This window comes from Mixophyes fleayi, chromosome 7, assembly GCF_038048845.1.
Source record: "Mixophyes fleayi isolate aMixFle1 chromosome 7, aMixFle1.hap1, whole genome shotgun sequence".
NCBI classification, from domain to species: Eukaryota; Metazoa; Chordata; class Amphibia; order Anura; family Limnodynastidae; genus Mixophyes; species Mixophyes fleayi.
Window position 1 is genome coordinate 146440212 of NC_134408.1, and position 24180 is coordinate 146464391.

The 24180-nt window shown below is 44.3% G+C and overlaps 2 protein-coding genes, 1 long non-coding RNA gene and 6 other non-coding genes across 14 annotated transcripts in view; all 9 read left to right on the forward strand.

Moving 5' to 3' along the window:
• Positions 1-6332, forward strand: part of LOC142097092 (uncharacterized) — a 6780-nt gene extending 448 nt beyond the window's left edge. Inside the window, exons 2-7 of the long non-coding RNA XR_012678122.1 lie at positions 601-683; positions 1433-1651; positions 2788-3006; positions 3929-4147; positions 5474-5565; positions 5847-6332. This is a non-coding gene — a long non-coding RNA (uncharacterized LOC142097092). The remainder of the gene's footprint in view (positions 1-600; positions 684-1432; positions 1652-2787; positions 3007-3928; positions 4148-5473; positions 5566-5846) is intronic.
• Positions 1-12855, forward strand: part of LOC142098319 (histone H2B-like) — a 25714-nt gene extending 12859 nt beyond the window's left edge. For 3 of the 5 annotated variants that reach the window (XM_075181067.1, XM_075181066.1, XM_075181062.1), the window contains exon 3: positions 12516-12855. In XM_075181067.1, coding sequence (XP_075037168.1) covers positions 12516-12755 — 240 coding nt within the window. In that variant the 3' untranslated portion in view covers positions 12756-12855. Of the gene's footprint in view, positions 1-11102; positions 11199-11457; positions 11591-11950; positions 12091-12515 lie in introns of those variants that run through there. The other 2 variants (XM_075181065.1, XM_075181064.1) reach the window with 2 other exon arrangements.
• LOC142098750 (small nucleolar RNA SNORD89) lies at positions 280-393 on the forward strand. The gene has a single exon (XR_012678422.1). It is a non-coding gene; the product is annotated as a small nucleolar RNA SNORD89 (small nucleolar RNA).
• On the forward strand, positions 1246-1358 carry LOC142098746 (small nucleolar RNA SNORD89). The gene has a single exon (XR_012678419.1). It is a non-coding gene; the product is annotated as a small nucleolar RNA SNORD89 (small nucleolar RNA).
• On the forward strand, positions 2601-2713 carry LOC142098747 (small nucleolar RNA SNORD89). Its single transcript, XR_012678420.1, has one exon. It is a non-coding gene; the product is annotated as a small nucleolar RNA SNORD89 (small nucleolar RNA).
• Positions 3740-3854, forward strand: LOC142098745 (small nucleolar RNA SNORD89). Its single transcript, XR_012678418.1, has one exon. It is a non-coding gene; the product is annotated as a small nucleolar RNA SNORD89 (small nucleolar RNA).
• LOC142098749 (small nucleolar RNA SNORD89) lies at positions 5132-5245 on the forward strand. The gene has a single exon (XR_012678421.1). It is a non-coding gene; the product is annotated as a small nucleolar RNA SNORD89 (small nucleolar RNA).
• LOC142098744 (small nucleolar RNA SNORD89) lies at positions 5659-5772 on the forward strand. Its single transcript, XR_012678417.1, has one exon. It is a non-coding gene; the product is annotated as a small nucleolar RNA SNORD89 (small nucleolar RNA).
• Positions 12856-21134: 8279 nt separating the features above from the next.
• Positions 21135-23086, forward strand: LOC142097093 (histone H2B-like). Of its 2 annotated transcripts, none has more exons than XM_075178684.1 (3): positions 21135-21237; positions 22155-22291; positions 22735-23086. In XM_075178684.1, the coding sequence occupies exons 2-3, from the start codon at positions 22163-22165 to the stop codon at positions 22972-22974; spliced, it is 369 nt and encodes a 122-aa protein (XP_075034785.1). In that variant the 5' UTR covers positions 21135-21237; positions 22155-22162; the 3' UTR covers positions 22975-23086. The 2 variants fall into 2 exon arrangements, with proteins under 2 accessions (XP_075034785.1, XP_075034786.1); XM_075178685.1 differs by lacking the exon at positions 21135-21237 and adding an exon at positions 21310-21436.
• The last annotated feature ends 1094 nt before the right edge of the window (positions 23087-24180 follow it).

The following is a 24180-nucleotide window of genomic DNA, read 5'->3' on the forward strand; positions in this document are numbered from 1 at the left end:
GGGGGTGGTGTATATTACATCATCTGTGGAACTACTGCTCCCAGCAGGCATAGTATGGTGAGCTGGGGTTCCACAGTAAGGTTGGGGCCTCCTGGTAGAGCAGGTAGGTTGTCTCTGTAAGTTACTTGTTTTCCTGGCCATATCCTACAGCATAGACCGTGTACATGTTATGGGTGTTACTCCTTGTATTGGGCTTCTATATATCACTGAGTTAGGAGCTAATGGTGTCACATGGGCATTATTATGAGATTTGCTACAGTTATGGAGAACCAGGAGTCTGCTCAGGGATGATGACCTAAAAGGCCGAATTGCAGCGTCCCCCTGAGCAGTTTACTCTCTACAGGGAGGTGCGATGACAAATCCCCTTGAAGCGAAAACATAACTGACCTCTGCAGTCTCAAGGCTGGTTCTCCATCGGCTCTTAGCAGATGATAGAAATGGAGCTGGGTGTTGTCTTTTATATATTATACCTTTTTTGCATAAAGTATCAACCTTCCATTTGACTCCCACAGTATACATCACCCTACAGGGGAGCGGCCCATTGTAATGTGTTATCCTCAGTTCTGTACATTTACAACTGCTTTATATATTTTATTCTAGGAATCCAGCCGTGCGTTAGTCCAGCATAGAACCATCTTCTCTGGTATCTTCAGGGACTTGAAGCTGCTCTGGGGGTGAGATGTGTAAGTTAATCATTTTGTTGACTCTTCATCCATCTACCTCTAATAGCTGCATTAGGTGACCTGGTCCTGTGTATATTACATTGGCTTTTGCAGCTGTAGATTTAGAGCAGATGTTATATCTTCGCCTCCTGTTAGACCTCCTGGTGCCAAGATCACTGCTTGAGGATGATGGTGCAGGAAGGATATTTACTGCAAGCGTAATGATGATCTACAGACAGGCTGGAAAGTGCAGCAACTCCCGATATAGGATGATCTAACACTCGTGTTCTCTCAGGTTACAAGTGTCACACTTACCATGTGTAACATAACGGTATAGTTTCCTATATGGACTATTAGGGGTCACGCCGTGCGGCAGTGTCTCCTGTTGCCGTGCGGTGGTGTCTCGCGTTGCTGCTCTGGATAATTCAGGTTGATCAGTCTGTGTAAGGAATAACTTTCTTGCACCTTGGAGTAACAGTGTTGGTATAAATACATTATATCCCTGGTGATAGATTTACTGGGCTCCTATTACATAACTTCTCTCCAGTGAGACGTTTACTGACCTGTAAGGGTTGTACCTGTGGCTGAGGAATGATGACAAAAAAGGCCGAATTACAGTGCCCCCCTAGCAGTTCTCTGTCTATGGGCGGCATAATGACAAAAATCCTTGAAGCGAAAAATAAAACTGACCTCAGCCTGAGCCGCTTCCTGTTTCTGTGGACAGATTAATTTCTGCAATAAGATCTAACGTCTTTATATCCATCTTCCAGGTGCTGTGATGGGGATTCCAGTCTGACGTAACCACCGCTAACATGGTGACGTTTCCAGGGGCAGCTGCCTCTAAGATGTCTACCGAGCATCCTCCTGCCGCTGGGCACACACCCGAGTCTGAAGCTTGGGTACTGCAGGCGCCGCCCTATCCTGGGAGCCGTAAGATCGTAGGAGGAGTTTGTATGGTGCAAGATGGCGGTGCACAGGACAGCAGCACGGTGAGTGATAAATGTTCCTCTTCTGTTATGATCCTGTACTAGTGGAATAGAAGCATACAGCTTTCGGTAACCGGATAGGTGTGTCCTGGGTATGGGAAACCCTTACCTGGATGACTGAAGCTGGGGAGAGGGGTTGCAGTTACGTTGCTCTGGTCCTGGGGGTGGGGGCTTGCAGTTGCGCGGTCCTCTGGGTTGGGGGCTTGCAGTTGCGCGGTCCTCTGGGTTGGGGGCTTGCAGTTGCGCGGTCCTCTGGGTTGGGGGCTTGCAGTTGCGCGGTCCTCTGGGTTGGGGGCTTGCAGTTGCGCGGTCCTCTGGGGTGGGGGCTTGCAGTTGCGCGGTCCTCTGGGGTGGGGGCTTGCAGTTGCGCGGTCCTCTGGGGTGGGGGCTTGCAGTTGCGCGGCCCTCTGGGTTGGGGGCTTGCAGTTGCGCGGTCCTCTGGGTTGGGGGCTTGCAGTTGCGCGGTCCTCTGGGTTGGGGGCTTGCAGTTGCGCGGTCCTCTGGGTTGGGGGCTTGCAGTTGCGCGGTCCTCTGGGGTGGGGGCTTGCAGTTGCTCGGTCCTCTGGGGTGGGGGCTTGCAGTTGCTCGGTCCTCTGGGGTGGGGGCTTGCAGTTGCTCGGTCCTCTGGGGTGGGGGCTTGCAGTTGCTCGGTCCTCTGGGGTGGGGGCTTGCAGTTGCGCGGTCCTCTGGGGTGGGGGCTTGCAGTTGCGCGGTCCTCTGGGGTGGGGGCTTGCAGTTGCGCGGTCCTCGGGGTGGGGGCTTGCAGTTGCGCGGTCCCGGCTGCTCTGGATAATTCAGGTTGATCAGTCTGTGTAAGGAATCACGTTCTTGCACCTTGGAGTAACAGTGTTGGTATAAATACATGATATCCCTGGTGATAGATTTACTGGGCTCTTATTACATAACTTCTCTCCAGTGAGACTTTCACTGACCTGTAAGGGTTGTACCTGTGGCTGAGGAATGATGACAAAAAAGGCCGAATTACAGTGCCCCCCTAGCAGTTCTCTGTCTATGGGCGGCATAATGACAAAAATCCTTGAAGCGAAAAATAAAACTGACCTCAGCCTGAGCCGCTTCCTGTTTCTGTGGACAGATTAATTTCTGCAATAAGATCTAACTTCTTTATATCCATCTTCCAGGTGCTGTGATGGGGATTCCAGTCTGATGTAACCACCGCTAACATGGTGACGTTTCCAGGGGCAGCTGCCTCTAAGATGTCTACCGAGCATCATCCTGCCGCCGGGCACACACCCGAGTCTGAAACTTGGGTACTGCAGACGCCGCCCTTTCCTGGAAGCCGTAAGATCGTAGGAGGAGTTTGTATGGTGCAAGATGGCGGCGCACAGGACAGCAGCACGGTGAGTGATAAATGTTCCTCTTCTGTTATGATCCTGTACTAGTGGAATAGAAGCATATAGCTTTTGGTAACCGGATAGGTGTGTCCTGGGTATGGGAAACCCTTACCTGGATGACTGAAGCTGGGGAGAGGGGTTACAGTTACGTTGCTCTGGTCCTGGGGGTGGGGGCTTGCAGTTGCGCGGTCCTCTGGGGTGGGGGCTTGCAGTTGCGCGGTCCTCTGGGGTGGGGGCTTGCAGTTGCGCGGTCCTCTGGGTTGGGGGCTTGCAGTTGCGCGGTCCTCTGGGTTGGGGGCTTGCAGTTGCGCGGTCCTCTGGGTTGGGGGCTTGCAGTTGCGCGGTCCTCTGGGTTGGGGGCTTGCAGTTGCGCGGTCCTCTGGGGTGGGGGCTTGCAGTTGCGCGGTCCTCTGGGGTGGGGGCTTGCAGTTGCGCGGTCCTCTGGGGTGGGGGCTTGCAGTTGCGCGGTCCTCTGGGTTGGGGGCTTGCAGTTGCGCGGTCCTCTGGGGTGGGGGCTTGCAGTTGCGCGGTCCTCTGGGTTGGGGGCTTGCAGTTGCACGGCCCCGGCTGCTCTGGATAATTCAGGTTGATCAGTCTGTGTAAGGAATCACTTTCTTGCACCTTGGAGTAACAGTGTTGGTATAAATACATGATATCCCTGGTGATAGATTTACTGGGCTCTTATTACATAACTTCTCTCCAGTGAGACTTTCACTGACCTGTAAGGGTTGTACCTGTGGCTGAGGAATGATGACAAAAAAGGCCGAATTACAGTGCTCCCCTGAGCAGTTCTCTGTCTATGGGCGGCATAATGACAAAAAATCCTTGAAGCGAAAAATAAAACTGACCTCAGCCTGAGCCGCTTCCTGTTTCTGTGGACAGATTAATTTCTGCAATAAGATCTAACGTCTTTATATCCATCTTCCAGGTGCTGTGATGGGGATTCCAGTCTGATGTAACCACCGCTAACATGGTGACGTTTCCAGGGGCAGCCGCCCCTAAGATGTCTACCGAGCATCCTCCTGCCTCCGGGCACACACACGAGTCTGAAGCTTGGCCACTGCAGGCGCCGCCCTATCCTGGGAGCCGTGAGATCGTAGGAGGAGCTTGTATGGTACAAGATGGCGGCGCACAGGACAGCAGCACGGTGAGTGATAAATGTTCCCCTTCTGTTATGATCCTGTACTAGTGGGATAGAGGCTCACAGCTTCGGGTAACCGGATAGATGTCCTCTGGGTACGGCAGACACTTACCAGAATCACTGGAAGAAGACGTGAGTCGGAGAGGGCATGTGCAGTTACCACCGCTAGTCCTCAAGGTGTTGGTTTAAAGTGAAGATTGGCAAACTATTACAGCTGTGGAACTACTGGTCCCAGCAGGCAATGTATGGTGGAACTCTTACCTGCGAGAGTTGTGGGTCCACATACACTTTAAGGTTGGGTCTTCCTGGTCGGCTGGCTCTCCGAAAAGACTTATGGTCTATTAAATTAGGAACAGATGCTAAACAGACTTGTAGCACCAACTCCAATGTTTACTGGTTATAGCTGGAGTGTAACACAGAAAACTGTGTTCCTGCCAGAACCCTCCAACTGGACTGAGGTCTAACTATGGGTTAATGTAGATTGTGGGTAAACATGTAAACCGGAGATGAGCTGTTTTGTTTTGATTTACAATTCTGTTCTTGGGCTCTAAATACTTACACTGTGGGTGGGGAGATGCCATCACTGGTGATACCATGTAACAATCTGTGCCAGGAATATATCTCTAAGCAAAGATTTTCGCAAGCCAGCTGCATATGTAGCAGAAGGAGGTATTGGTGCTGTTTTAAATACAAAGTTCGGTCTTTTGTTGCTGATTCCCCTTATTGTATCTTTTGACTTCAGCCGGTTGTCTGCGCCCACGTGAGCCGGCTGTATATCTGTACAATATAAACAGGTCCCACTATATGATCTACATGGTGACATCATGCTCTGCGCTCAGACTGATGTGGATAATCCAGAACTGACGTATGTGTACATGTTATAGGTGTTACTCCTTGTATTGGGCTTCTATATATCACTGAGTTAGGAGCTGACGGTGTGACATGGGCATTATTATGAGATTTGCTACAGTTATGGAGAACCAGGAGCCTGCTCAGGAATGATGACCTAAAAGGCCGAATTGCAGCGTCCCCCTGAGCAGTTTACTCTCTACAGGGAGGTGCGATGACAAATCCCCTTGAAGCGAAAACATAACTGACCTCTGCGGTCTCAGGGTTGGTTCTCCATTGGCTCTTAGCAGATAATAGAAGCCTAGAGATAGAGGGCTGGGTGTTTATGCAAAAATATTTTGATAGATAGATATCTCTATCAAAGTATCAACCTTAAGTTTGACTCCCCACAATATAAATCATCTTACACGGGCCCATCTTAATGCTTTTTTCTGTAATTGTTCTGTACAGTATGTTACAGCTGCCTTATATATTTTGTTGTAGGAATCCAGCCGTGCAGGTCAGTCCAGCATATAACCATCTTCTCTGATGTCCGGTATCGTCATGAACTTGAAGCCACTCTGGGGGTGAGATGTGTAAGTTACTTAATCTTTGACTCTATAACAGTCTCTTATTACATAACTTCTCTCCAGTGAGATGTTTACTGACCTGTAAGGGTTGTAGCTGTGGCTGAGGAATGATGACAAAAAAGGCCGAATTACAGTGCCCCCCTGAGCAGTTCTCTCTCTCTGGGCGGCATAATGACAAAAATCCTTGAAGCGAAAAATAAAACTGACCTCAGCCTGAGCCGCTTCCTGTTTCTGTGGACAGATTAATTCCTGCAATAAGATCCAACGTCTTTATATCCCTCTTCCAGGTGCCGTGATGGGGATTCCAGTCTGATGTAACTGAAGATAATACGGGAACGTTTCCAGGGGCAGCCGCCCCTAAGATGTCTATGGATCAGCCGATATTAGTCATTGTATCTGCTGATGATCTCCTCCAGTATCTGACATCAACCAGTTGCATCAAAGCAGCTGTGCACCGTCCCTCCAGGGGAAGAGGTGTCGACCACTCGTCCAGTAGAATATGGAACTTGTGTGATTACTGCAAAACTCCATTCCAAGTATCTGCTTGACTCAAGAAGACATTATCGATCCCAACCCTGGAACTGACAACTTTGTTCCCATCTGTCAGATTTCTAGCACGCCCGTCACGGAGTTATTCCCTGATTCATCGTCCCAGCACACTGGCGCTCTGAATTAGACTGTTTATTGAGTGGATGACGACAAGGTCGTTAATCAGGAGTATGCCACGATGAACTAGTGGATATGAGACCTTTTTTCTGCAGAAATTACGCAGGCTCCCCCTATTTACTTTGGGGGTGGAAAAAGTGGACACTTTTTTTATAATTTTTTCTTTGTTTGTTATAGAAGTTTGAATGTAACAATACCTTTCAATAAAATTGGACTATCCTGTTTGCAGAGACCATTTACTCTACTCTAAATAGTTTAAAACTCTTAAATTAAAGAGAAGCTTTGATTTCTGAAGCAATGTCTTACGTAATGTCTTTTGCATCGAGTGTGATCTGAAAGAAGCCAGGACTCCCTACTATTCATGAGCATGAATTGTATTTCCATGCAGTGGTGGAAGTGGGGGGTATACGGGGGTATGTCATACCGCCACATCTCCTACTGTCTTCATTGTAACACGATCACATTCCAGTCACTTACATTCACCCCCTCCCCTCATGTCTACACATTCTTAGCGCTACTCTTAAAATTCCTTTTTGACCACCGGCTATTGGCAGGTGCTCCATTAAACCTCCCCTGCAGACTAGCTGTAGGTGGAATCTATGCAGAGATATATCAATATCCACCTCTGGTATTCAGCGCTTGCTTATAGCGTGGGGGGGAGGAGATATATCATGGGAGGATTTTTTTTTTTGCTTTTGCTTTTGTTTTTGTTTTTGTTTTGTTTTTGTCCCCATAAAGAGAGGGTGGGGAGGGGAGATACAGGAAAGAAAGAGGGCAAGAACCCAGGTATGAGAGTAGAAGCGTCATGTACAATACAAAGAAGCACATGTCATTAATACAATCACAGTGAAAACAAAATAAAGAGATGGAGATGGGGGTATCCACGAAGATCTAGGCAGCGTGAGTGGCATGTGGGGAAGGGTTGGGGTTATGGGGGCATGGTTATTACAGGGAAGATAGGAATAGGTAAAGCGGGTAGGATGATTATATAGAGTGATTTCTCTAAACTAATTTCACTATTTTAGCTCTTTCCCACATGTTAATATCTGATTAGTTTCCCAGCATAAGGAATAAGTGACATGAAGGGGCGTTTGTGCTGCTCTCCGAAGATTTGTTCATTAGCTGTAATGATTGTAATCCAAATATGTCGTTCTTACAGTTCAAAGGTGTGAAAGTTTCTGAACTCTGGCAGGGAAGTTTAGCTGATATTTGGCAAAGGGATGACACAAGTTTGTGACCTGAGGTTCTCTGTACCGATTACAAGTTGGGCACACTTCAAAATGTGACTAATCCCTAAGTGCTGACTCTTTACTGTTAATCTAGTTGAAAAAGTCAATACAGAACTCCCAACATTCGGGGGGGGGGGGGGTCTTGACAAAATTTATGTGTTCTACCCATTATAGAACTGTCTGCAGTTGGGTAAAAAGTGTATTTTTTTATTCTGCACCATTATAAACAGGTATAATAACGTGACTTTTGAATTATTCTGTCATATTCATCCAAATGTATGGCTCAGTCTGTTTAATTTATTAAATCATGTGAGCACCGTTTGGCCACACAGGACACGCCTGGCCAATTTGGATTTAGATTTGGTCGAGCAAACAGATCTGTCAATCTATGGACAACATAGAGGTTAAGTCCACTTTTACTTATGTCTTGTGCAAAATACACACAGGGATTAATTTGCAAATATAACCCATGTTCTATCTAATCGTGCTACACACATTTTAGAGTGTATTTATCTCTTACCTGCCTTCTTAGAGCTAGCAACTGAGGCCGGTAGACGTAGGATACGGTATGTTTGGACCAATGGAGGTGGCATGAGCAGTAAGTACTCTAGTATGTACAGCAAATGGTAAGAAAGGACAGGGTATCAACCTAAGGACCTAGTCCAGTGTTTGCTAAACTGTGCCACTCCAGGTGTTGTGAAACTACAAGTCCCAGCATACCCTTCCAGCAATAAGCTGCTATATATTGGCAAAGCATGCTGGGACTTGTAGTTTCACAACACCTGGAGTGTCACAGGTTAGCCAACACTGATCCTAGTCCCACAGCTTCTGAACCTGTCAGACCGTCTCTGTACAACAAGAGAAGGGCTATCGCAAGACCGGAGGTTGGATCCGCTGTGGAACACACTGTTGGCTGCAGAACATCGCACACAGCCTCTAGCGCTGCAGAAACTTCTACAGACTCACTTTTTTAAGCTGCTACTTATTTTAAACCAAACTGCTCTCTAACTTATATAGCAAATTATATATGTAACTAGGGGCTTGCAGTTGTTTTATATATTTTTAGCAATGTGCACAGAGGCCACAAGAAATTAGAATTAAACATAATTAAGGGATAAAGATTTTTCTTCGTCTTTCATGAGCTCAGTGACTACAATGATTCAGCATTGGTGTCACAATTTATAACATGATGTCTCCGCATAAAAAAAAAAAGATGATTAAGCACAGTCAGATTATTGATGGCTTTTGTGTTACAGGAAGGGAAACTTGTTCTTGAAAACAATTCACTATGCAGTCTGTCCCCAGTGCCTTATTGTAACCTTGCAGTAATAACTGTTTAAGCCAACGAAGGACACCAACATGGAGATTTCTAAGGGCCTTTACAAGTTGCCCATGGGGGTTAAACATCTTTGCGCAGGAACCATCAGTTTGAGCTTCGGGGAGAAACAAGAAAACTTTACAGAAGCCTGGTAGTAGGTAACGCTGTAGCTGACGAATTAAGCCGGTAGATGGGTCGACCACCTGGCCGGTAAAAATCAGACTCGTCACCAATGAAAACAGAGTAGATACATAACTGGATAATTTTATTTCTCCTTTCAGAGAAGGTGGCAGCCGTAGTGATAACACTTCACCATCGTATTATGAGGAAATGGATAGCTTACAATGATATCAGATTCATTAAAAAGACCAAGAGGTATATTTACTAAGCTGCTGGTTTGAAAAAGTGGAGATGTTGCCTATAGCAACCAATCAGATTCTTGCTGTCGTTTGTTTAGTACATTCTACAAAATGACAGCTAGAATCTGATTGGTTGCTATAGGCAACATCTCCCCTTCTTCAAACCCGCAGTTCAGTAAATATAATTTGTAAACTACACTGGACAGGTCGTGATGTGACTTACACAAGGACTATCTGTCACCTCCAATTATATATTTTAAATCTAGTTAGACCTTGAAAGCCCATGTGTAAGAAATATGGCTGGCAAAAATAAAATAAAAAACACTGCAGTTAACACTCCGGCTAATCGCTGTCTGTGACGACGAACGTGGAAGGGACGTTATGTATAATATTAGTAAATTGTACGATAAACCGAGATAACCTCTTATGGACAATTGTGTTTCCAAAGCAGAGGACTCATTCCTAAATAAATTATCTATGGCTCTGACAAGTCCTGATGTGCATTACCTGCTTGGTGAGAGGAGGGGGACACTCATCCTGAAAGAGGCTCTGCACCTCTACAGATAACACACCCCGCCAAAAACAAGGTAAATGACTATTAGGAGATAATTATTAACCTTCAAAAATAATTTATTATAGCTCTTGGGAATAGCTCCTGCATCGAAACCTGGCCTCCAACCACCTAATTCCAGGAACATTTTTGTTTATCTTGAGCAAGCAAGGAGCTAGCACTGCTCCCTGAAAAGCCCTGCAGTGTGCTGGTGGAGGGGAACGGCTCTCTTATTTGGGATACCCTGAATAACATGGGGGCGGAGTCCATGTTTCAAGTGGTGCCCCTATAATTAACAAGTGCCAAATCTTGGACTAAGATTGCAATATTTTACAATTAAAATATGTTTTATCCATATGGAAAGGGCAAACAATTTCTATTCATATTTATGACTGCACACAAATAATATGACTTTCCCAGGCGTAAATGCATCTTCTTTTCCGGTCTACATATGTTAGAAATTGACCTTAATGTACTCGGCCATCATTAAAATGCCAATCTGCCTTTCAAGGCTCAGGCTGGAGTAAGAGACATAATAACACAAATCTGCACTGGCACATATGTGGGCACCCACTATCCTGGGCATTGTGATATCACACAAGATACACTACACCAACTTGCATAGTGCTCACTCTGAGCTAACCTGTGTCTGTAGGAAATAAAATACTGCACAGCAGCGGCGGACAAAATACACCACCCTGCAAAGCTCATCCTCTGCGACAATACAATTAACAAGTACTGTTCAAGTTATTAGTAAATCCAATAATTCTTCAATTTTTTGTTGGATTTTATCCACAGGGGGGGGGCTGTTTCGTTGGATCCTCTGGGTGATTCAATTTTTTTTTTTTTAGCCAAGCACACAGTATAGATCAGGGCTGGACAACCTGTGGCTCTAGAGGTGTTGTGAAACTACAAGTTCCAGCATACCCTGCCAGCAATCTGCTGACTCTCTACTGACAAAGCATGCTGGGGCTTGTAGTTTTACAGCATCTGAAGAGTCAGTCACAGGTTGGCCAGGTGTGGTATATAGAATAACTATCTTCAACGTTCGAACTATATATAATACCAATGTTGCACATGTATTATTATATAGATTTATTAACATAGTCTCTAGTTTAGATTATTTGCAAATAATAGCTCCGAAGCTACTGTATAAAACATTTACAACAAGTATACAACAAGTGGGACATTTACAACAAGTATAATAATCAGACAGGGATCAAGCGCAGGGTACATTCAGGGACATTGATAGTTTTTATTAATGTAGGAAAGTGATTTCCAGTATCTTTTTTCTGTGTTAACATGTGTAGAACCTCCCCCCCCCCCCATTGTATATTACTAGGAGGGGCTGGAAAAACCTGGATCTGCCCAATGACTGAATAAACACCTGACCCCCAGCTGAGTCTCGTGATCCAATGAGTGTTGGGAAAGTGGCTGCAGATCTCTGTATATAAAGGTCATTCTATGGCTGCTTTATCCCAGCAAGTAAAGCTTGTGTAACAGGAACCAGTGACTTGGTGAGTGGGGTGTGGAGTCATGTGGTTTGTGTTTGGTATCTAGTTTCCAGTGATACAATAAAATGTAGCAATAATTCACTTTCCAGTTGTGTATTGGTCATGTAACCTGCCAGTGTCCTGCAATCTGATCTGATTGTGGAATTTTTTGTATGAGGATTATGGGAGTAGCCTCAAGGGGACATAGAAACTCCACTCTGTTTTAACCATAGTATTATGGGTGTGTGGCCCTTTGGTGGGATGGTCACAGGATAGGACCCCCCCCCCCCCCCCTGATATGTATCAGATTGGCCACCAATGTTCCCAATGGTCACCAGGGCTGCTAATAGATTTTGGGCCTTGGTACAACAACTTCTGGGGATCCCAATCCCACTGGGCTGGTGGGACCACAGCAGGTTGGTTGCCCCTCCCACCACATGGACAGGTATTATTCTTTAAAAAAAAAAAAAAAGGTATTATGGTAATGCGAGCAACTAAGATTGCTTTCAAAGACCCCATACCCAATGTATTACATTTTTATATGGGGTTTGTTTTGTGGGTGATTTTACTGTGAATATTATACACTAATTTGGGATCAATGGCTTTGAGAGCTTAAAGAGATCTCTGGTATTGCTGAAACACCAATGGGTATGTAGCTTAAATATATTGTTGCTCTTTGGAATGGTCACATGACCTCCATGAATCAGATTGTCCAGTGTTCTATCCTCTTGTGTCCTGTAGCATCTGATCAGTAAGTCTGGGCTGTCTTATTTCAGAGAGCAGAATGAAGACTGTTGCAGTGATGAAGAGAAGCCACGGGGCCCATCCCAGACACGGGGCCCTGCTTCACCTGGAGAAGGGGATGGAGAAATCTAAAAAGGCCTATGAGAAGCACCTTGGTAGAGTCTTATTCCAGGTAAGGGGGCACCGTATAATTACTGGGTGAGGACAGATACCGGAAGAGGAGGGGGCTGTGTGACTAGTAGATGGAGACGTCTGTGTTCTGATCAGACATAACTTGTGTCACATCCATATCACACTTACCATGATGGCTGTGTCCACTCCATCACAGGCCTGAAGGGGGCGATGGAGGGTGAGGGGTACAAATAGGAACCTTGGATCTAAGTTCTGAAACCTGATTTGCAAACCATACATTCAGTATGGATGTGGCATAATTATACAGATCAGTTGTGGATTATGGAGGAGGTGGGGTCTCTATTTGTGAGATTAGTTTCCTACAAAAAATAGTGTCTAAATTTCATTCTAACAAACTAGATGCACATGGTCATATTCTTTTCCTGCTAAGCATTTGATTGGTTCCCTCTTATCCCTCTGTCCCAGACCCAACAGACCATGAGCCAGAACCTCTGGGCCCTCGACCTCCTGAACAGACAGAATATCGGCAGTGATGGTTTCGGGCTGATAGCGGCAGAAGCTGCGCGACTCTCCCACCGCAGACGCAGAAACGCCATAACCAGTGAGGAGATCTGTTCTGCTGTGAGAGGACTGTACCCGGCCAGACGCAGGGAGCACCCAGTGAGGGACGGACCCTGCTCGGACTGTGTGGATGATCAGTCTTAAAACTGGTTTGAAAGAACTGTTTTTAAATGGTGTTTCATTAAGGAATGTGCTGATGTAATGTTTTATTTATACATAAATAAATATTTTTAGTAACTGAGAAGTTGTACTCTTAACTTCCCAAAATTATTTTTCCCTGATGTATTTACTTCTAGCATCATGCATGGGATGTGGAACATGTCACCATTGTCACAGAAGTCCCTCTTTGTGTGGGAGGGAGAACAAAAAACAACTTATGGGAAAATAACATAACTTAAGCTCCTGATGAAGCTGTCAAGTTGATGGGGGTGGGGGGGGGGGGTGTAAAATAAAAAAAAAAAAAAAATATATATATATATATATATGTTCTCAAATGTTTAGGGGTTGATGGCTCTGAGTAAAATTCAAGGGGTAAGTGTATCAAGCTGAGGTTTTTCGGCAGGTTTGAAAAACCAATCCAATTTCTAATTATTTAGTACATTCTACAAAATGATAGCTGGAATCTAATTGGTTGCTATAGGCAACATCTCCACTCTTGAAACTCGCCGAAAAACTCTCAGCTTGATACATTTACCCCCAGGTTTCATAAGTATTTTTGCTTCATCTCAGAATGATGGGAGCCCTAAGTGTACCCCAGATTATCAGTAAGACATTGTATACCGAGAAGCAAATCTTGGTCACTTCCAATCTTTTAGAAATGTGTAAGATTATGAAGATGCAAGGGTTAGTGCAAAATAAGTATATGGACACAGGTACCCAAGCAGGGTTTGGTGGGCAAGGGGCCCAGTGTGATGGTGAAGGGGGTTAAATACCTAATATGTTTTGACCCAACTAATTAGTGTAGCCCTGTGTTTTTTCGGTTTGTTTTTTTTGGCTTAGGGGTGCCTTGGAAAAATTATGGAGACCCTAAGGGTGCCTGGAACATGACACGGTCTCCTGGGAGCTGTGAGATTATAGGGGTCTGTATTGTACAAGATGGTGGCACACAGGAGAACAGCATGCTGAGCAATAAAAGTTCCCCTCCTAATCTCATCCTTTACTGGCGGGATAGATACAGCTGCGGGATGGGGGTCTTCTGGGGACTGAAATACATTATTTATCAGCAGAGAAATGCTCGGATGAGCCTTTACATAGAAAGCACCTGTTTCATTACAGCTGTTGAACTACTGGTCCCAGCAGGCAGTGTATAGTAGGATACTTGGTGGCACAAGAGCTGGGGAACACAAAGCTTGTATTAAAATATGGGGCATCCATATGGTTACAGCAGGCAGGTCATCTGTGTAAAGAACTTGTCTATTGGAACAGATGCAAAATATACATTGGAGCTGCCAGTTCCAATGTGAACAATTTGCTTTACACAACCGGTGTGAAAACTGGTTTAAAGAAAGAAGAATTGGCTCATTTACGTTTTACTGGCTGCTCAAGGGTAATGCGATGGTTCGTTTTAAAAACTGGTGACAGACTATGTTGGGAGTAATCTCCTTTTCTTTGGAAAAGTACCACAAATGATTGGCTGTTCACTGGTCTTCTGGTGAGCAGTAATTGTCCTGTTACTGCTTTGTGAAGTGGCACTAGATCGGCAAAAGATCTAACTATTGTAAAATGTTCCACTAATTGTCTGTCTTCCTTGTAGCTGTGTGCGCTACCAGGAGATGGCTGCAAACCCGTAAAATAATAATGGAAATACTTTAATAATGTTACATGTGCATGCGCACAGCACTTCCACTGTACCGGGTTCTGTGAAGCCAAAGAGGCTTCAGCAGAATCCCATTGGAAATGACAGGAAATGCCATCCTGAAATGGCGCTACCTCTCCGTTCAATGCGAAGCTTAACAATACTTCGTGCATTGCAGTCCCCATAGTAATCTACAGGAACCGCGATGCTGCACGGTGTCAGCCTAAACAGAGGAGATTTCTATGAAATCTTCCCCGTTAGGCAGTTTAAAGATGCGGAAACTGCTATTAAGTAAGTTTGCGGCTTCCGCATCTTTTAAGTAAGTTTTTGCTGTGTATATATGTGTAATATATATATATATTTTTTTTTTTAAATACATGTGCTCACTCAGCATCCCTTCAACTAGAGAATCAAATCCCCCTTAAATTACCTTTCAATTGCCTTGTTCTCCAAGTCTGATCCCCTTCTCTTTTTTTTTCGGAGTCATTGCTGTTCTCCATTCTGCGCTCCTCCGTACTGTTCTCGCAGTGAATGTCAGGTATGATGACGTCTTCACGCCCTACATTCTCTGTGAGCACAGCATGGAAGAGGGGACCAGGGGGGGGAGCCGGATTGTCACCTGACGTGAGCGGTCAGGTGACCGCAAAGGTAAGTTATTTTGGTTTTTTTTCACAGGATTTTTTCCAGCAGTGGATCAAGAAGTGATCTTGCTGACCACTGTGTCGGAAGCTGTAGCCCCAAATTGGTAGATCAATAGCTCCTGGAGCTTGGGTTGTAGTTACTATTATGCTGGCTTGGCTTGGTTACTGGGAGCGTGATACCTAACCATCACCCGGCATCCTGTTATTTTGTGGACTGGCTTTGCTCTGTTCTCCATATCTCCATGTTGGCACGAAACAGCTGCTGCGGCTGGTTCTAGCCAGTCTGGGAAGGCTCAATCAATGCAAAGGGGTTCAACTTAGTCCGACAAAAATATAAGTATTAAAATAAGGGGTGGGGCCTCCCAGTTTAATCTTTGATTGTTCCAGATAAGAGCCACAGTCATTACCCACTGGTACTTCCCGAGAAGTCTAGTCAACCTCTAAAGTAGATAGTGCCACCGCATGGCATAATTTAAGATATAACATTAGAACATATATATTGACAAGGGGGGGCAGGTGGCCTTAACCTTTATTTTAACATCCTTCCACCTGGCTCTTGTCATATCCATGAACTAGTACTGTACCTAAATTCGCCAATTTTCTAGAAACATTAACTAGTACTGTACCTGTAATTGCCAACCTTCTAGAAACATTAACTAGTACCGTACCTGTAATTGCCAACCTTCAAGAAACAAACTACCACCAACTGCCTGGAGCTGGGATCTTTTATTATTTGTCGTTGAGCAAAAACTTCTACCCATAACTGGTGCTTCAGTTTATCACTGTGCAGGATGAAAGGAAATTAGAAACTTTTCCTTTAGGTGTTGCTATTCCTTCCGGACCGCTGAATTATCTCTGCTATCTCCTCAGGAAAAGAGAGAGACCCCCATTCCCACCACCACCAGAGAGGCAGGAGTCAGCGATATCAGATAGAGAGGACACTACTGGGGGGAAATAGATAATTAATAGTACAATACTGCTTGTCAAACTATGTTATGAACTCAGAAACTATTTACCTAATGTATGCAGAGTAACCCATGAACTAACGATGAGAATCATTACATCTAGAACAGAACAAGAACAGCTTTTAAAATGCTGGTGTACCAGAAATGGATGATGACCGAGAATATCTCAAGGCGACAAGCGGCCTCATGTGTCGGCTCGGATCAGTCAGGAACAGCAAATTCCATACACAGATCAAACTTGAAGGGGTAAATTTATCAAACTGCGGGATTGAAAAAGGGGAGATGTTGCCTATAGCAACAAATCACATTCTAGGGCCTGATTCATTAAGGATCTTAACTTAAGAAACTTCTTATTTCAGTCTCCTGGGCAAAACCATGTTACAATACAAGGGGTGAAAACTAGTTTTCCATTTTGCACATAAGTTAATACTGACTGTTTTTTCATGTATCACACAAATACTTGATAGCTTATTTGTACACTGACATTTAAAGTTGATATTTGTGTGCTACATGAAAAAAACCAGTCAGTATTTAAAACAGAATACTAATTTGCACCCCTTGCATTGTAACATGGTTTTGTCCAGGAGACTTAAATAAGAAGTTTCTTAAGTTAAGATCCTTAATGAATCAGGCCCCTAGTTATTTATTTAGTACATTCTATACAATGACAGCTAGAATCTGATTGGTTGCTGTAGGCAACATCTCCCCCTTTTCAAGCCAGCAGCTTGAAAGCTATCGGCTTTGGAAGTCATACTTAATACATACAGTCATACTACACTACATACAATCTGCAAAAAATATGACATAACCCTGAGATTCGTCTCTGCGTTTCAGCCTCATCTCCTTGCTGTGAGGTGCCCAGGTCTTTGCACAAGATAGGGAGGGTGGATTGACTATCTGTCAGTAACAGAGGGATCCCTGGACAATACAAGTGGGGGACACCCTCTAGGACGTGTGCTTCAGAGAGTTCCCTGCTGTTGGCCTATAATTGTGGCTTGGTTGACCTCTCCCGCCTAGAATCCCCTTTTAGACCGTTTAAATCTTTCCCATGTGTTAATGGCTGATTAATTCCTTGGCATTACTCACCCGCTCAGGCGTAAGTGACGTGGATGTGAGTTTGTGTTGATCTGCGTTGATTTATTTATTAGCTGTAATGACAGTAATGTCGTTCTCACGGTTCAAAGGCGTAAAACTTTATGAACTCTGTGTCTGGCAGGGAAGTTTAGCTTACATTTGGCAGAAGGATGACATGAATGTGTGACCTGAGGTTCCCTGTACAGATTACAAGTTGGGCACACTTCAAAATGTGACTAAGTTCTAAGTGCTGACTCTTTACTGTTACTCTTTACCGTTAAGCTACTTAAAAATAAAGGAATACATACCTCCAAATCTTGGCAAAAATTATATGTCTTACACCACCAGAAAGGTTTGGGATTGGGGGATGAAAATGGGACTGGATATGTCTGTCAAATTAATTCCACTGCGTGAGTCAATCTGTTTAATCTACTGAATCATGTTTAACAGTATGTTAGGGAATTTAGACTGTAAGCTCCAATGGGGCAGGGACTGATATGAATGAGTTCTCTGTACAGCGCTGCGGAATCAGTGGCGCTATATAAATAAATGTTGATGATGATGATGAACAGTCTTGCAAATAAGTTCCATTAGAAGTTTTGTACCTATCAACATGTAAACATTTAGGGCCTGATTGGAGATGCAAAGATTCATCTGCACTTGGTCACCTATACTTTTTGCATTTTGCATTGCAGTCATCATGAGATACACAGAATGTTAAATTTAATACATTGATGCGACTTTCATCAACGCCAGACCCTGCACATATCTCATTTGGGTGCAACTCTTTACATGGACGCAGGTTGTGTGTAGGCGCAGTGATCAATTTTGCAAGAAGATGCACCATTACATCATCCAAAGGCACTTAATGTGCAACTCTTAATATCCAGGGCCTTGTGGTCACTCTTTATATATATATATATATATATATATATATATATATATATATATATATATATATATAATGTCTGGCTATGTTGGGAATCATCTCTATCTGCTGTGAGAGAGGTTAAATGTCGATGTTAGGTGTATTAGAGTCCTATTCCCTGGTACCTACCTCTGGAGATCCTCATACTCTCCCACCCAGATCTAGCTCAGTCCTATTCTCCCAGGTTATGGGGGTAGTTATACAGGTAGGTACCCCTGTATCTCCTGCCCCACTTGGTCAGGTGGGCGGTCTCTGTACACACGCTCCACTCAGGATGGCTCTTAGAGCGGACGTTCATGAAGCTTGTGGCCCCTATTGCCTCTCGCTGGGTTCCAGAGTCATCCTCTCAGAATTCAAACTCTCTCTCTGGAACTCGAATACATGTCTCTCCTCACAGATAAGATCTGGGGTCTCCCTCTCAGAACTCATACTCACGCTGAAGGAGGGGGACAGAGAGAGATGCTGAAGAGGGGGGGCAGAGAGAGATACGGAAGGGGGGACAGAGTGAGAGCTGGTGAAGAGGGGGACACAGAGTGTGAGATGGCAAAAGGGAATACAGAGTGATATGGTGAAGGTGCGCAGTGATATGATGAAGGGGCACAATGTGATGGTGAAGGGGCCTAAATACATCTTACGTCACTTTGACCCAACTACTTAAAAACGGGACTACCCGGTAATTATTTGGGCTTAGGGATGCCTTGGAAAACTTATGGTGACACGAAGGGTGTCTCGAACTGAAAAAGTTTGGGAACCACTGGTTTAAGTTCTAAGTAAAGGGTTTAAACTCAAACTGAAGGGACTCAATGAAGATCTGGAGCCAGAGGTTGTATCCATATTAGAAGAAAATCATCTATGCACCATACAAAGCAATCTATATGTGATATGAAAAGATTTCTGCTGCAAATATCTTGAGCTGCCTCCACCAAACCAGTAAAGTGTTGGTGAGAGGAGGGGAGAATTACCCCAGTCCTCAGCAGTTCAATCCCTGCACCTTTTGCAGAATATCAGCCTGTCCTTGATGTTTTTCCTGGACAGAAGTGGCTTCTTTGCTGGTCTTCTTGACCAGGACATCCTCCAAAAGTCTTCACCTCAATGTGCGTGCAGAAGCACTCACACCTGCCTGCTGCCATTCCTGAGCAAGCTCTGTACTGGTGGTGCCCCGATCCCACAGCTCAAATTTAGGGGATGGTCCTGGCGCTTGTTAGACGTTCTTGGCACCCTGAAGCCTCCTTCACAACTATTGAACCTCTCTCCTTGAAGTTCTTTATGATCCGATAAATGGTTGATTTAGGTGCAATCTTACTAGCACCAATATCCTTTCCTGTGAAGCCCTTTTTGTGCAAAGCAATGATGACTGCACATGTTTCCTTGCAAGTAACCATGGTTAATAGAAGAAGAACAATGATTTCAAGCACCACCCTCCTTTTAAAGCTTCCAGTCTGTTATTCTAACTCAAGCAGCATGACAGAGGGATCTCCATCCTTGTCCTTGTCAGCACTCTCACCTGTGTTAACAAGAGAATCACTGATCTGATGTCAGCTGGACCTTTTGTGGCAGAGCTGAAATGCAGTAGAAATGTTGATTTTGGGATAAAGTTCATTGTCATGGCAAAGAGGGACTTTGAAATTAATTGCAATTCATCTGATGACTCTTCATGACATTCTGGAGTATATACAAATTGCCATCATAAAAACTGAGGCAGCCGACTTTGTTAAAAATAATATTAGTGTCATTCTCAAAACTTTTGGCCATGACTGTATATGAAACACTAATACAGTGTGATTTGTCCTACACAGCAGGAGAAACTCAACTCAAAATATGTTTGTGCTCATAAAGGGAAGTTGATAAGAGCCGTTATCAGAAGAGGACAAATACACCGACAGCCAAGATCCTCTGAACTGTTCTCAGACGCTGAAGGAAGTGTAGTTCTTGTCTCTTGGTATAGAGGACTCATGTCAGATAATGTCACAATGCACAGATTATACTGTGCAAAAACAGATATAGAGGCGGCACTGAGAGTATTTATAGATGTCTGCTGAGTACACAGAAAAGAATTAAGCTAAACAATTATACATTGTCTCTATCATTTCAGTACTGCAACATTTTATATGAGAGCCAATACTCAGATTTCAAAATGCAAAAACTTTATACATATTTAAATATATATATATATAGTGTCAATAATATCACACAGTACTGTATAAAATATACTTTATCTATGTGCATCCATCTCACTTATGTATGACTGCAGGAAGCTGTCACTTTTGTTTAGCTGCAGAAGTCACTCCTGTTATGTTGTACTGCATTGAAAAGTTCTTTAAAACTTATTGCTTGGTAAATCCAATTAGTCTTCATTTTTTCACTGTATCTAAGCCACTAGGGGGGCAACATTCCACAGGTTTTTATGTGTAATGATATTTCAGTTCAGCCAAGCACACAGAATAGGGAATGGTTAACTTCAAAATGATAGTCATATATAAACATTTAGGGCCCAACCTCAGAGTCACAAAGCAGATGTTATTTATCTTAGTACAATTTCTGGATTTGCACCTGTATTATTATTGCCATTTATTAGCATAGTTTGCAAATTAAATAATTTACAAATAAGGGCGGTCAGTACAGCCCCAAAGCTTCTGAATGAAAAAGGGTGCACAGGATTTCCTGCACCCCTGGGTGCAAAAAGGACAAAGGCTTAGATCAGGCCTGTCCAACCTGCGGCCCTCCAGGTGTTGTGAAACTACAAGCCCCAGCATGCTTTACCAGTAGACAACCTGTTGATAGCTTGAAGTGCATGCTAGGACTTGTAGTTTCACAACATCTGGAGGGCTGCAGGTTGGACAGGCCTGGCTTAGATAAATAAGGGGCACAACATTTACATAAGGTAAGAAGCAATTGCAACAATAAAAATGGTGGCAGGTAAGACCAGACATTCTGGTCTACATGGGGGACATTTATAAAAACAAAAATAGTTTATATCAATGCAGGATAGTGATTTTCTGCTTCTGTACAAGTTTTATGTGTGAGGATGTCTAGGACCTCCCTTGTTGTATATGATTGGAGGGGCTGGAGAAGACAGGATCTGCCCAATGATTGAACCAACACCTGACCCCCAGCTGAGTCTTATGATCAATGAGTGATGAGAAAGTGGCTGCTGATCTGTGTATATAAAGGTCGTTCTATGGCTGCTCTATACCAGCAAGTGAAGGTTGTGTAACAGGAACTGGTGAGTGGGGCTGGGACACATGTGTTCTGTTTGTGCTTTCCAGTGATACAATAAAATGTAGCAATAATTAACTCTCTGATTACATATCTGTTGTGTAAACTAATGGTGATCTGTGCTCTGCCTGGAGGTTGATTGATTGTATCTGGTGTCACTAAGTTTCCTTTTAAAGTGTCGATAGCAGAGTGAGAGGACAAAGCAGGTGAGATGCTGAGGGTTGACTGGAGTGTAAGTTGTTTTCTGCCATCAAATTGTTTCTGTACAAATTCCTAGAGTTCATGTATCGCATCACTTATTGATTATGTGTAAACTGTTAAATGTTACTTGGCAGAATGTGAAAGTTGTGGAGCCCTAAACTATAGATCTCTTCTAAATCTATCCGGTGCCCCCATAGACTGCAGACATTGGTAAATGTACTCTAGAGGTCCTGTGATTGTCTCCTTGTGCCTCTCTGGTGACCTGGGGGCTGCATGTGACTGGCATATGGTCACCAGGGCTGCCAAGAGATTTTGGGCCCTGGTACAGTAACTTGGGGAACCCCCTAAGCCCACTGAAGGGGGTTGGACCACAGCAGGCTGGTTGCCCCTCCCACTACATGGACAGACCTTTTTTCTTTAAATTACTATGCTAATGTGAGCAACTAAGATTGGGTATTGGGTCTCTGAAAGCCATGTATTACATCTTTAGATTTTTTTTGTGTTAAGTGATTTTACTGTGAATATTACCCACTAATTGGGTCAATAGTTTTGAGAACATGAGATCTCTGGTATTGCTGATACACCAATGGGTATGTAGCTTAAATATATTGTTGCTCTTTGGATGGGTCACATGACCTCCAGCATGAATCAGATTGGCCACCAATGTTCTATCCTCTTGTGTCCTGTAGCATCTGATAGTAACTCTGGGCTGTCTTATTTCAGAGAGCAGAATGAAGACTGTTGCAGGAAAGAAAAGCTGCGGGGCCCATCCCAGACACGGGGCCCTGCTTCACCTGGAGAAGGGGATAGAGAAACCTAAAAAGGACTATGAGCAGCACCTTGGTAGAGTCTTATGCCAGGTAAGGGAGCACCGTATAATTACTGGGTGAGGGCAGATACTGGAGGAGGAGGGGGCTGTGTGATTAGTAGATGGAGACGTCTGTATTCTGATCAGATATAACTTGTATCACATGACTCCATATCACACTTACTATGATGGCTGTGTCCACCTCATCACAGGCCTGCAGGGGGCGATGGAGGATGAGGGGAGCAAATAGGAACCTCAGACCCCTCTTCTGCAGGAGGGGGGCTCATTTTTTTTAATGGGGGGTGGGATTGAAACTTTCTATGACAAACTTTTCAGACCTCTCTAACACCTCTCCCCTCACACTGCATGATGTGATAATTTGGTGACAATACTTGATTACCTGATTTCCTTGTAGTACAGAATGTTACAGTGGTCCTAGTTTTTATTTTTTTTATTTAGCATTCTGATTGGTTCCCTCTTATCCCTCTGTCCCAGACCCAACAGACCATGAGCCAGAACCTCTGGGCCCTCGACCTCCTGAACAGACAGAATATCGGCAGTGATGGCTTCGGGCTGATAGCGGCAGAAGCTGCGCGACTCTCCCACTGCAGGCGCAGAAACGCCATAACCAGTGAGGAGATCTGTTCTGCTGTGAGAGGACTGTACCCGGCCAGACGCAGGGAGCTCCCAGTGAGGGATGGACCCTGCTTGGACTGTGTGGATGATCAGTCTTAGGATAATTAGTATTTGCTGCTAACAAGAACTATTTTTAATGGTGCCCAATAAGGAATGGGCCTTTGTAATGTCTGTTTTTATTTATATATTAATAAATATTTTGTCATTTGAAGTATTGAGATTCATTATCCAGAAGCCGTCCGTGTGCATCTTATCCTGGCAGGGAGTCTGTGTCCTGTCCTGTGGTCCCAGGAGAAGTTCCCCTTTATTTATCAGAGGGGGATAATGTAACTTGGATTACTTATCCTCCCATTACATAAACTCTTATGTAGGCAATTAGCATTGTATGTGGGTTACATTTCTATTCATTCAGCTGTTTGACGCACAGGGATGCGGCCTCTGCATTACTCTCCCACCGTCTGTTACGTGTGCTCTTCATACTTGCTCACCTGTTCATTCGTTCATGTCTCACTGTTTCCTCTGTTACTGCCCCACTTCACAGCTCTTCTGCCTCTGTACTATAGTGCCATAGTTTTACTGAGTGTGCCACATTGGTTCTCAGGCATCATGTATTACAGTGACAAACACTTCACTTCTAGGATGAGTGTATACATTACTGCATGGATGATGTAAAAGGTTTATAGAATGCCGAGGTAGAGATGACTTGAGGCAAGGTTATTATGCTATTATTTTATCGGGCAGCACCATGGCTCAGTGGTTAGCACTTCTGACTCACAGCACTGGGGTCATGAGATTGATTCCCAACTATGGCCTTATCTGTGAGGAGTTTGTATGTTCTCCCCGTGTTTGTGTGGGTTTCCTTCAGGTGCTCCGGTTTCCTCCCACACTCCAAAAACATACTAGTAGGTTAATTGGCTGCTACCAAATTGACCCTAGTCTGTGTGTCTGTTAGGGAATTTAGACTGTAAGCTCCAATGGGGCAGGGACTGATGTGAGTTGCAGAATTAGTGGCACTATATAAATAGATGATATGTAACAAAGTGTATAGGTGAGACAGACACATTTCAATATGGGATGTAGTTGAAATAATGTCCGAGTGTTCATAATAGCTACGCACTTTAAATGCGCCCCCCCCCCAACAGTAACAACTATGCTGGTACTAGAAAAACTGGGGAGATAAAGTGTGGAGTTCCCTCAATTTTACTATTGTCAGCATGGGGCTGGATTCCCAAGGGAGACTGGGTCTACAAAAATAAAAGTGCAGCCCCCTTTGAGTGTCTGAGCGTGGGACATGCTGGCACTCAA